Genomic DNA, 12311 nt, shown 5'->3' with positions numbered 1-12311 from the left:
GGGTGAACTCTATGGAATTATGCCATGCCAAGGTCCTTTCCCTCCCCAAACCCCACTTTCTCCAGGTTTCACCCCCCAGATCTCCAGGAATTTCCCAACTTGGAGCTGGCAACCCTAGTTTGCAGGCATCTGCTGTGTATAAGAGGCCTGCTGGATCTCGTCAAAGGCCCATCTAGTCCAGCAACTTGTTGTTTTCCATCTCCATGGCCAGTCAAACAAGCAGACAAAAAAAAAATCAAGTGGTCGAAAGCAAAAATAAAAAACAAAATCTGAAAACAAAGGCCACATAGGGAGTGTTCATTAAAAACAAACAAAATATCACAAAACAGCGGGCCAGTTTTCAGGTTCTCCAGAAATCTTCATCAGACTGGAGATTTAAAAAGAGGCTGGGGAAGGGGGAGAAAAATGTCTCCAGACTTACTCATGTGCCTCCTCCTCTACTGGGTGTTGTGTCTGGTCCAAAGAGTTTTATTGTTCTGCTGTTTAACTAAATTTATTTTGGTTTCTGCTCTTTTTATGTTATTACAGAAGATTTGATAAGTTGCTTTTACACACAGTGAATGATCAAAACAGCTTAGAAGGATTAGAATGTAGTTTAGGAGAAAACACTGTGCAAAACATCAAAAATCCGTTATAAGCAGCAAGAATAAACCACTAAATTAGAGTTCAAATTTTTAAAAAAATACACAAAAATAAAACAGTATTTTATTGCTAATTGATGCTACTTTGCTATTTTGTTCGTTTTACTGTGCTGGTGCTTTTTTATTGTGATTTTAAAAAATACATATTTCCATTTTTACTGGAAAATGCTTTGGAGAGCCTTTACAGATTGCAAGGGGAACACCTTCCCTCTCAACATAATTCAAAATAAACACATTTAAAAGGTGGGAACCATCTTACCCTTTCCATAAATCAAGCACACCATGGAGGATTATGTTGTTTTGCTGGTGTGTGTATACATGTGGTCGCAAAACACACTTAACTCTGCTGTTTCACAGTGCCAAGATAAAATTCTATTGAAACAACTGTCTGTGTGTGTTTTCTGGTCTAGGATGGGGGCGTTTTTTTCACCATGCCTCCCAGCATTCAATGTCCTCAAACTAATTGGGCTTATGTACCTGCGGAGTTGGGCAGTGTTAACTTGTAACGTGCCCCACCAGCAAGTCTTCAGAGCTTCAAGGTTAGTAAAATAAAAGAAAGATTCTGTTAGATAGATGATAGATTTACCTGCACATGTAATAGATATATACAGGGCTTTTTTTCTGGGGAAAGAGGTGGTGGAACTCAGTGGGTTGCCCTCGGAGAAAATGGTCACATGGCTGGTGCCCTGCCCCCTGATCTCCAGACAGAGGGGAGTTTAGATTGCCCTCCACGCCGCTGGAGCGGTGCGGAGGGCGATCTTAACTCCCCTCTGTCTGGAGATCAGGGGGTGGAGCCACCAGCCATGTGACCATTTTCAAGAGGTTCCGGAACTCCATTCCACTGTGTTCCAGCTGAAAAAAAGCCCTGTATATACACAAGAACACTGGGGAAGGGAAAATCCCATTTTTTGCCACAATCTAGCACATTTTTTACCTTGCCTTTTCTCTAAGAAGCTCAGAACAAAGCACCTGGTTCTTCCCCTCCCCGTTTTATCCTTATAACAACCCTGTGCGGTTGATTATGCTGAGAGTGACTGGCCTCAGGTCACCCAGTAAGCTTCCCCGCAGAGTGGGAATTTGAACCTGGGTCTGCCAAGTCCTAGTCCAACACTCTAACCATGACATCACCCTGGCCCTGGTTTCCCCTGCCCCATTTCCAGCTCCCTCCCTATCCCCTGTCATTGCAGCTTATTCCCTCCGGCTTCGCTGCACTGGCTCCCTCCCTCACCCACACCATTTGGCATCCTTGCTTCCTGGTTGCACTTTTGCAAACTTCCCTTCCCTCTCACCAGTGCACAAAAGAGGCAGGTGTGGAGGCGGCAACCTGAAGGTCACTTCAGCTTCGTCTTCCTGCCTGCCATTTATGGGCACTGCTGCATTTCTGTGCCTGAACTTTGATTTTGCAACATCACTTTTATTGTTTGGTGGTGGAAAGTGCCCTCAAGTCATAGCTGACCTATGGCAACCTCAGTGGGATTTTCATGGTAAGAGAGGTGGTTTGCTATTTCCTGCCTCTGCAACCCTGGTTTTCGTTGGAGGTCTCCTATCCAATTACTAACCAAGCCCGACCCTACTTAGCTCCTGAGATTGGATGAGATCAGGCTCACCGGGCCACTGTTATTGTTTACTAAGTACAAATTAGTTTTTGGACGTTTCCACACGGCTTACCTTTTGCCGGGATGCAGTGTGTTCTCGCGCGAAATCGCACCAGGAAGACGGTTATCCCGTGATTTCGTGCGAGAACACGCTGCATCCCAGCAAAAGGTAAGCCATGTGGAAACGGCCCTGGTATCAAAAATAAGGTGTTTGTTTGTAAACCTGAGTGTTCCTCCAGGTTTGCAGGACCTGTGATCCATTCATCACGTATGTGTAACAAAATTATGGGATATAACAAAATTTGGGAGACCATTTGGTGGGAAGGGCACTGGAGGAAAAAAGATAAAACTCCATTGGAAGTATTTCCCTAGCAACACAAATAAGAAACACAGAGATGAATGAGGCGTCTGGCTATGCACAGCAGTCTTGTGATAATGCTCTTTTCCCTTGTAGATCTAATAACTTCTACTTAGCCATGCTGCTTTTCATGCTGTTTTTGTGTATGTTACCCACCATATTTGCTATTGCCCGATACAAGCCTTCTCTCAGCTGTGGTCCATTCAGGTGAGTTGATGCTGATGTTACATCCCTGTTTCTAACTGTTTAGCAGTTTGCAGATTGTGTATATTTATGATTTTCAACAGTCACACTGTTGTTTCTTTCTTTTAAAATATATATTATTGCAGAATATCTTAAAATATAAATTTCAGGCGGGTAGTGTGTAGCTGTAGAACGAAATGTTTTGTAACTGACGAAGTGAGATTTGATTTGTGAAAACTTATACCCTGGGAAAATGTATTGGTCTTTAAGGTACTGATGGACTCAGATTTGTTAAGATACAAGCGCTTTTCTGTTGTCCTGAGCCCTTTTGTTGAATAGACTACTGGAAGGCTGGAGCAATCGCATAGCAATACTGTTTATGCCTTTTCCCATATATCTTCAAAAATAAAACAGATGGAAACTGTTTGAGAGCCAGTTTGGTGTAGTGGTTAAGAGCGCGGGACTCTAATCTGGAGAGCTGGGTTTGATTCCTCACTCCTCCACTTGAAGCCAGCCGGGTGACCTTGGGTCAGTCACAGCTTCTAGCTCTCTCAGCCCCACCCACCTCACAGGGTGTTTTGTTGTGGGGATAATAATGACATAGTTTGTAAACTGCTCTGAGTGGGTGTTAAGTCATCCTGAAGGGCAGTATATAAATCGAATGTTATTATGATGATGTTATTATTAACTTATTTTAAAAAACAACAACAAAAGATAGCATAAGCTAACGAAGTGAGGAGGAGGAGGGCTGGAATTTCATATTATAAAGGGAGAAAAAAGCAGGCTGGAGTAGTGTTTTATGAGAGTGAGAGCGGGACCACAAGTGACGCCTGACACAGGTTGGATACTTGCCAGCTTCCCTCAAGTTTTGATGGGAAATGTAGGCAGCTTGGCGGAATGTTGGACAAGTGACAGTTGAAAAGTCCATTGGACAGCAGTCAGAGAGCAAAGCTGCGAGACCAGGGCCAAATCCACATTACTTCTTTTTTTCCGCGTTTTCCCCGCATTCTCCCCGCAATCCTGAGTGCTGGTCACATTACCTCATTAAACAGACGCATTTCATTCGCATTTCTCCCGAATATGTGGTCACAGTTTTTCAACGGGAGTTTCACGGTGGCCGTGAACGGTCCAATGCGCAATTTACGCGGTTTTTTTAAAAACCACCCCCCTTCCTGTCTCTCCGGCTGTTCCGAGAGTTCCTATTGGCTGATTCAACTTGCAAGTGCTCCGTAGTCTGCAAAAGACTGTTTTTGACTTCATAGCATTGGATTTATTGATTATGCTGTTTCTGAATCAAATCTGGTAGTTTGAAAAATCATTTTGGGGTGAATCCATCCTCAGAACGGACTCGCAAAACTTCCTTTTTAACTGTTTTTTATTTTTTTATTTTATATTACTGTAATATCGAAATTACAGTGAATCAATCATTCAAAATAAAGAAAACAGTCGCTGCCGAGGGCCGCCCCAGCGGCGGGGCTGGAGGCGCTGGGAAGCCGGCGGGCTCATCACTCGCCTCCTCTCCCGCCGGGGTCAAGAAGGTGCCCAGCAGACCGAGTCGAAGCCCAGGCACAGCTGGAGGCTCCCGGCTCAGAGTGGAGAAGGGACTGGCCAAGGCATCCCCGGCTGAGCCGAACGGCGGGGCTTGCGGGGGCTGCCGGGACAGCAAAGGTGGCTTGGCCCGTGGGCTGGCACATCCGCGGAGGGGGGCTGAAGACGAACAGGGATTTTAAAAACTGCTGCCCCGGCGGCGGGCCGGGGATGCCGGCCGAGGAGACAGCCGCGTCCCTCCAAGCCTCTCTCTGCAGTGAGCCAGTGCTGCACTGCCGGGGGGCGAGGATGCGCTGCGCTGCGAGGCGCCCTCTCCACTGTGGGCGCTCCGGCTCAGGCGCTCGCCACGCAAAGGCCCAGCTCGCGGGGCGCCTGCCCCTGCGAGGTCGCCCATCAGCGCGGCGGTCCGCGGGAGGGGAGGGGGCGCAGCCTTCCCCCCTTGGGGTAAACGGCCCTCTGGCCACCAAGCCGGCTTGACCCCGCAGGCGCTGCCGCTCCAGTCTTGGAGAGGGGGGAAGGGGGAGCGGACGGCTGGGTGGCGTCTCGGCACGCTCCACTCGCACAGACATGCAACCCGCACCTTTCAAACAAGCCTTTCAAACTGCACCTTTCAAACCACCTTTCAAACCAGCCTCTTCATCCAAAGTGACTGACCGGCCTGAACCCGCCCAAAGCTTGGCTTTGTGAAACTTCAGTAAAATTTGAGCACTGAACTGTCCTGCATAGGAAATGCCCACGAAAGCTTCCCGCATGCTTCAAAATTTCCAAAAAAGAAACGGAAGAGCCATCAGTGCTGTCAGTGGGGGAAAGAGAGGCATCATTATCTTCAATGATGTTTCTTTATAACACAAGATCGAAATAACGGAAAAGTGAGCTCAAAAAATTTTTTAAAAAATGGGCGGGGAAAAAAGGTCCCGCCCAAAAAAGCAGTTTTCGAGCAGCCGTGTGACCGGAGGGGCGCGCGAGAAAGGCGGATTGGAAGCAGGGATGTGAACGAAGAGGAAAAAATCACGGATTGGAGGCAAACGGAAGATATCCGATAAACATGCGGGTAATGGGTGAATGTGGATTCGACCCAGGATGCCTACATTTCCCATCAAAACTTGAGAGAAGCTGACTAGTGTCCAACCTGTGTCAGGCGTCACTTGTGGTTCCTCTCTCAGTCTCATTTGACCTCATTGGGACTCTGATTTATGTTCAAGGTAGGGCCATATCTTTCATGGAGGAGGTAAAAATTTGCAAGCAACGTGCTGCTTAGTACTTGGGGAGAAGCAAAATCACTCTGGAATTCCAGGGGTCTTGCTAATGGACACAATGATACTGGGATCATTGACAAACCCTTGGAGCTTGAGACTGTTCCAGTGTGGTTTTGTTTTATTGAATATTTTAAATAAAATAAATCTGACTATGTCAGAATAGTTGTGTGTTAGGGTTTCATTGCATTGCACTGAAGTGTGGTTATTATCCCCAACTGTAAGGATCTGCCAAATGACTACCCCAAAGACTCCACTGTGTTAGTAAAGCTTTCTTGAAAAGTTGCTAGCATTATGATCTTACTGGATTCATTGTCAAGACTGAAGCACAAACAAGTATCAAGAACATATATCATTCACAGGCTAGCCTTCCCCCGCCCCTTTCCTAGAGGCTGGCTAATTCTGCTGGGAAATATCTACGCAGGGGAGGACACACGGGGTTTCAAGGCTATGTGGCTCCTTTCTCAGCAGTTAGGAGCAAGCATAGTCTAAGAGAGATAATTCCAGAAACAACCAGATTCACATTCCATGAGAGTGAAGAAACACAGCTGTAATAGACAGGGCTTTTTTTCTGGGAAAAGAGGTGGTGGAACTTAAGACCACACAATGATGTCACTTTGGGTCAGCTGGAACAAGGGGGGAATTTTTAAAAGTTTAAATTGCTCTTGGCAAAAATAGTCACATGGCCAGTGGCCCCCCCCCCCCCCCGATCTCCAGACAGCGCAGAGGGAAATCTAAACTCCCCTCGTCTGGAGATCAGGGGGCAGGGCCACTGACCATGTGACCATTTTTAAGAGGTGCCGGAACTCCGTTCCACCACATTCCCGCTGAAAAAAACCCTGGTAATAGATAATCATAACATCCAGCCCCAGCCTTCAGATATGGGTACGGCAGATGCTGCCAGCATCCTGACATCAACCCACCCCAAATTCCCCGGGACTCTTCCACTACACTAAAATTTGCAGCTATAGTTTTGGCTGTTTATCAGAAAACATCTTTCATATATTTTTGAGATGCTGGAAAATTTTCTTGGAGAACAACAGAATCTCTTTCCCTCTTAGCGGGCAAGAAAAAATCTATGACATCGTCTCAAAAACCATTCAAGATGACTTTCCTGTCTGGTTCAAGAATGTGATGACATACATAAGTAGCCCCGTGGTCGTCCTACCTGCTTTGCTGCTTCTGTTGTAAGTTGTAAATCTCTCATCAATTTCACTGCAAGTGTTGCCCATAATCAGAAACCATCTTTGTTGTACTGGGAAGAATCTTGTAGTGCAGAACTCCTTGGAACTGGAAGACCCAAGGAGGGGAAGACTGCATGTTCGAATGCTGCCACACATCAGAAATTCCCTGCACATAGACATATGTCATGTCAGAGGAAAGAGTAGGTTAGATGCTTTCTCTATGACGTTATTTTCCTGTGCGCAGAGATGTTTTACCATCAATATTGTGATTTACACGCATAGACAATTGGTATTGTCCTAAGAAAGCTACCCAAGCAGTTACCATGCAGATCAGTGATCCCCGGTCTGGCATTTCCAATGGATTTCTTTATGACCAAAGCAAAGAGCCAATCCTGGCTTTCCTCTGCCACATGGTTCAGAAGAACCCAGGAGGCCTCAGTTCTGTGTCTGCAGGGTGCAGTTGGTTGGAAACAACCACTTATGCTGGAGAAGGTTGTTTGGCTTGAAACCTCCTGGCCTTTCATGATTGAGCCCATGCCCCATGGCAGCCATTTTGAGATTGGCCCTGTGGCAGCCATTTTGTGGTGGCACTAACTCTGTGTTCTCAAAAGTGATGTTGTTCAGAGCTGGCCTGTCTTCTTCTCTCTTCCAGTATGCTAATATATTACCTTCAGAGTATTGCAAGGTCACTGAAATTCACTAACAATCAACTGAGGATGCAGATCCAGGCTGTAAGTACAGATCAAAAGCTGTTGCTGCCACATATTTCCTAAGCAGCTTTTTATAAAGGGCTCCAGTTAATTAAAAAAATTAAATTGCCAGAGAAGGAACAGGAGGGGTTGAAAGATACATCCCAGGCCCACATTTTTCCCTGCGTCTTTCTTTTTCTTTTTTTTAAAGAAGTTGTTGTTAATTAACCACAAGCTTTTAGTTAATTAGCTTTGTGTGCATTCCAGGAAAGAACAGAAGACAAGAAAAAAGTGGTCCAAATGGCAGCAGGTAAGAGACAAGGCCAAGAGATCTGCATATCACCAAAGGAATTCTGCTTATTCGATTATGCGTTCTTTGGTGGCGTTCTTTTTCGCAATTCGTAATAATCATTCATTTCTTCCTACTGCAGTTGGCATGATCCAACCAAAGTTAAGCGCTGGATCTGCCCTCACTGACACATCTGCTGAGGAACAGGATCCTGGGATGTGTTCTCAAGTTCAGTCTCAAGCACAGAGGGGGACGTCCAGGCCTATTAGGCCTCACTTTAGTTCCATATAGGTGCCTTGGTGGCCCTCATTGAGAGCAGAAAGGTGGAATATAAATTTTGTTCAATAAAATAAAATAAAGTTTGCCTGTTTGCTGCTCAGTGCATCGGAGCAGACTCAGGGCCAAGCTACAAGTGACGGCAAGTGAACAGACTCATTTGTATTCCTCCTTGTTCACTTGTGCTCCACTTGCACTCCGCTTGATCACTACGTGTCATTCGTCACTTGCAGCTTGGCTCAAAGACAAAGGAATGTCTGTTCTAGACCCTTATGCAGTCCCTGTTAATAATATAAGGCAAGGCAGCTGTGGAGTACCTTTGTACCCAAGGAGGGTTGCCAACCTGGAATTGCAACTGATCTCCGGACCTACAGAGATCAGTTCCCCTGGAAAAACTGGCAGCTTTGGGGGCTGCACTCCGTGAGATTATACCCTGCTGCCAGCTTGTTGACTCTGCACAGATACTACTTACGGTACTCTGTCTCTGTAGTGCCTCCTTCTTCAAGGCCTTTTGCTCTCTTGGAGCCCAGCTCAGATACAGGACGGGGCACACTACAGTCCCCTGTGCTTGAAGGTTACCGAGGGAGATCAGTAGCGGGTTGAGAAAGTGGTCCTTCGAGGACGGTCCTCTGAAAACCCTGATAATCTCTCCCAGGTTCGCTGGAGCACAGCTTTAAAACTGCTATTCTAGTCGATGACTGAAATGGGATGTGATGGTTTTGTTTTTAGTCAGAATCCAGCATTTAGAAGGCAATGGCAAAAGGCCAGAACAGGAGCTCGACATCATCAGTCAGGAGTCTTCCGCTCGGTCCTCAACGCCGAGGAAGAATGGCAGCGTATTGACTTTTGAATCCCCCAAAGGCAGCCAAATACAGACAGTCTCCCAGTCCGTACCCCCGCTTGACATCACCAAGCCAATCAACCCGACTGCAGCAAATGCAGCTCCGCTAGCTCCAGCACCTGCTGCTCCGGCACCTGCTGCTCCGGCACCTGCCACGCCGACACCTTCTCTTCCGAGTATTCAGAAGCCCAGAACTGAGCCCATTGCAAACCGGTAAGGTCTTTCAGGACAGGAAATGGATTTACTCAAAAGGGTTTAGCTGTTGTATTCATGCATGTGTGAATGAGGAAACAGCACAGATGATCGCTTTATATCACTACTGCTTTTCGACTGAGTCGCTCCTGACATTTAGAAGCCACCAGTTTTTGAGCATTCAAGAGGAGGACAAAGCCAAACAGAGCATGTATGAAGCAGCCTGTTAGACTAAATGTATCCTGCAGTTCTGTTAATCAACATGAGGTATAGCCAACCTGGTCTTTCCTACTTGTTGGCTAGTTAAATGGCCCATGATTTACTATACGGCATGAAAAGTGCCTTTGAATCATCTCCTTGAGATTGCTTGTGCACATGCATGAATATTATTCATGCAAAAAAGAAAGCAAAACCTTATAAATTTTAATTAACACTTTAGCCAATGTAGATGGATGCTCAAATTGTACACAAAGGAATCAGGGTCGGGGTAGAGGGGGGAATTTAAGCCTCATGAGTAAAAGTGGCCTGTGCTGTGTGCAAATTATTTGCACAGCAAGTCCCACTGAACTAAGATTGAATTCCAGATAAAAATGCATGGAATCAGGTTGCATGCGACATGTTAGAAGGATGCTTATCGCAAATCAGTTTCACGTTAAAAACGAAACAAGCAACAGTGTTTTTCAAACCTTCTCCATTTAGGAGAACTTTTTACATCAACTTGCCTTCCAAGGAAACCCTATGAAATTTAAAAGATTCTGAAGGATAGGATAGAGACCTAGGATGCAGGCTTGGTTGACTCGGAGTCCTGGCTTGACTGGTTGGGCCTCATTATGTCCCTGTGTGGACAGAGATTGCATCTTAGAACATGCACAGTATTGCTGCATGCTTGCAGGAGAAGATGGTTAGCAACTGGTGAGTTTTTTAGGGGAGCCATTCTTGTCCATCATTAGCAATGATTTCATTGAAGACATTTTGAAATCTAATGCAGACAAAATCCCCTCCGCCTCTCTGCCTTTCTCCCTAGATACTCCAGTTCTGCCCATGGGAGCGCCAGTGAACTCTGTAAAGCAAAGGCTTATACCCCTGTGAAGTTCAAGAAGCGTGTGGAAGATGTTCATTCAGAACCTCTGTTTCGGAAGAGTCTTCGGCAAATCAATCCCGAAACTCATGGTGCTGGAGCTCCTGCTTTTGTGGGCCGTCGCGCTCACACAGCTAGGTATTTTATTGTGAACGAGCATGATCCCCGCAAAAAACTCCTCCGCTCCACCACACGGCTGCCAAGAAATTATCGAATGGATGAGTCAGGGGATGTCATTGAACTATATCCAAGAAATGTCCGAAGGTATCTGGTTCGAAACCCACACAGGGCGTATTCCCCTCATTTCAGCGAAGAGGAGGAAGAGGAAGAGTTAAGGAGAAGCATGGCAAACAGGTCTCACCGGCCACGGTCACTGTCTGATCTCCGAGCAGCACCCCGGTTCTACATTGGAGAATATGCAGATGGCCAAATTCTTACTAGTAAGGCCTTGGCCAAAACACACTACAAATCCTGGGAAGGTGGATTTGGGTTAGCATTTGACAGGCCCCCCCACCCGCACAGAAAGATTCACATGAAAAATATCGAACTGGAGAAGCACTACCCAGAACACCATGCCAAGACCTCTAAATCCAAGCACAAGCCGGAGCCATCTCCAACCGAGTCCGATTCTATTTCCGTTGGTTCCAGTAGCGATCAGCCAACCAGCAGCAATGATCAGTATATCCAGGTCATTCACAGCAAAGAGAAATATCTGAAATCTGGAGCAAAACTAAGCCGGAAAAAATCCAAGCCTGGAATCGACCTTGATGTGGCTGAGGCTAATGAACTGATATGCTCCAACGTCTAGGAAAGAAAATCTTGCATTATTTTAGAATGACAAAAAAAGTCTGGAAAACTTAGGTCCCAAAATATTTGTGTTGTGTTAAAAAGTAGCAGAAGAGGCCTATCCTCCATGTAAACAATCTCTGGTGTAGTCTAATCCCCCCAGATTCAGTATTCCTTTAACTCATATCATTTAGATATCCTTCAATGTGCCCAGTGTATGGATTCCTTTCTACTCGCTGTGCCTTCCCTTCAAGCAGTTCACCCAATATATGCCAGAGCTGGTGCATCCCACATTTCTGGAATGGTTTGCCAAAACCAGGTCCTAAGAGCTTCTTCACCGTCTTGCTTCCCAGAATGTTTTGTGGCACACAATGAAAAGCGTCTGGAGGAAGGCATTCACTGTGATTCTGTGTTAAAGTGTATGATTGTGGTAGTTTTGCTGTCACCATTTTATTTCTAATTGCAACGTGTTGTTACTTGTTTAAGCATCCTTGAGAGAAAAGCAAGATGTCAATGTTTTAAATAGGAAATAAATAAAATTAAAAAGGCGCTATCTACTGGATCAAGCCTCTGGTGCCTCGCACAGGTCCGGCCAAACTCTATAGGAACATCTTGTCTGTATTCGCATCAGAAAAAACTGGTTGAATTGTTTTACTGTAATTGATGAGCTGCCTTATATAGACCATTGGTCTATCTATATCAGTCTTGTCTCTCCAGGATCTCAAAACCTTTCACCTCAACTTCTACCTGATCCTTTTAACGGGAGGTGCCAAGGATTGAACCCGGGACTTTCTGCATGCAAAGCAGATGCTCTACCACTGTGCTACAGCTTCTCTCTTAATGCATGGTAGATACTGGAATGAAAGACAGGCACTTTGAAGCATTCAAAACAGACATGCTGCAACATTGAGCAAAGCTTTATTACTTTATGAAATTTCATGTGTGTAAGGCAGTGGGAGACGGAAACAGGACTCTAGACATCTCTCTGTATCCCCCAGTGGCTTGTGATAAGAGTTCCGGCTCTCTGCAGGTTGAGAGCCCCCACTAGCGAGGGGTGATATTGCAGCTTCTATTTCCTCCATTGCATTTTTCACTGCTTCATCACTGTAAGGATTTTTTCAAAACGACTGCTACTGTGCTGTAGTGCAATAACATTATAACAATCTATTGCCGGGATCTACTCGTTCCTCTGAATTCCCAGCTGATTTTTTAAAAAAAGGCTCTAGCCCGTTTTGTTGTGGAGATATAACAGGGAACATCTGGCATTGCTTGGGTTCCTTTTATGTGCACAGAGGGTGGAAGCACCGGAGCACTTAAGCATAGGAAATTTTGAGGAATCTTAAGGGGCTAAGTTAGCATAGCATGTCTTTTCCTTCCTGCTCTTAAAAGAAATGTCTT

At 45.7% G+C, this 12311-nt stretch overlaps 1 protein-coding gene across 1 annotated transcript in view; it reads left to right on the top strand.

The window, feature by feature from the left end:
* TMC3 (transmembrane channel like 3) overlaps nucleotides 1-11435 on the top strand; it is a 28671-nt gene extending 17236 nt beyond the window's left edge. Inside the window, exons 16-22 of the mRNA XM_055002296.1 lie at nucleotides 1052-1180; nucleotides 2691-2801; nucleotides 6640-6765; nucleotides 7415-7493; nucleotides 7719-7761; nucleotides 8746-9070; nucleotides 10074-11435. Of these exons, the coding sequence (XP_054858271.1) occupies nucleotides 1052-1180; nucleotides 2691-2801; nucleotides 6640-6765; nucleotides 7415-7493; nucleotides 7719-7761; nucleotides 8746-9070; nucleotides 10074-10935 (1675 nt within the window). The 3' untranslated portion in view covers nucleotides 10936-11435. The remainder of the gene's footprint in view (nucleotides 1-1051; nucleotides 1181-2690; nucleotides 2802-6639; nucleotides 6766-7414; nucleotides 7494-7718; nucleotides 7762-8745; nucleotides 9071-10073) is intronic.
* The last annotated feature ends 876 nt before the right edge of the window (nucleotides 11436-12311 follow it).

Source organism: Eublepharis macularius, chromosome 18 (genome assembly GCF_028583425.1).
Source record: "Eublepharis macularius isolate TG4126 chromosome 18, MPM_Emac_v1.0, whole genome shotgun sequence".
Classification (NCBI taxonomy): Eukaryota; Metazoa; Chordata; class Lepidosauria; order Squamata; family Eublepharidae; genus Eublepharis; species Eublepharis macularius.
Note: the sequence above shows the minus strand (reverse complement) of the source record. Positions and strands in the feature narration are given on the sequence as shown.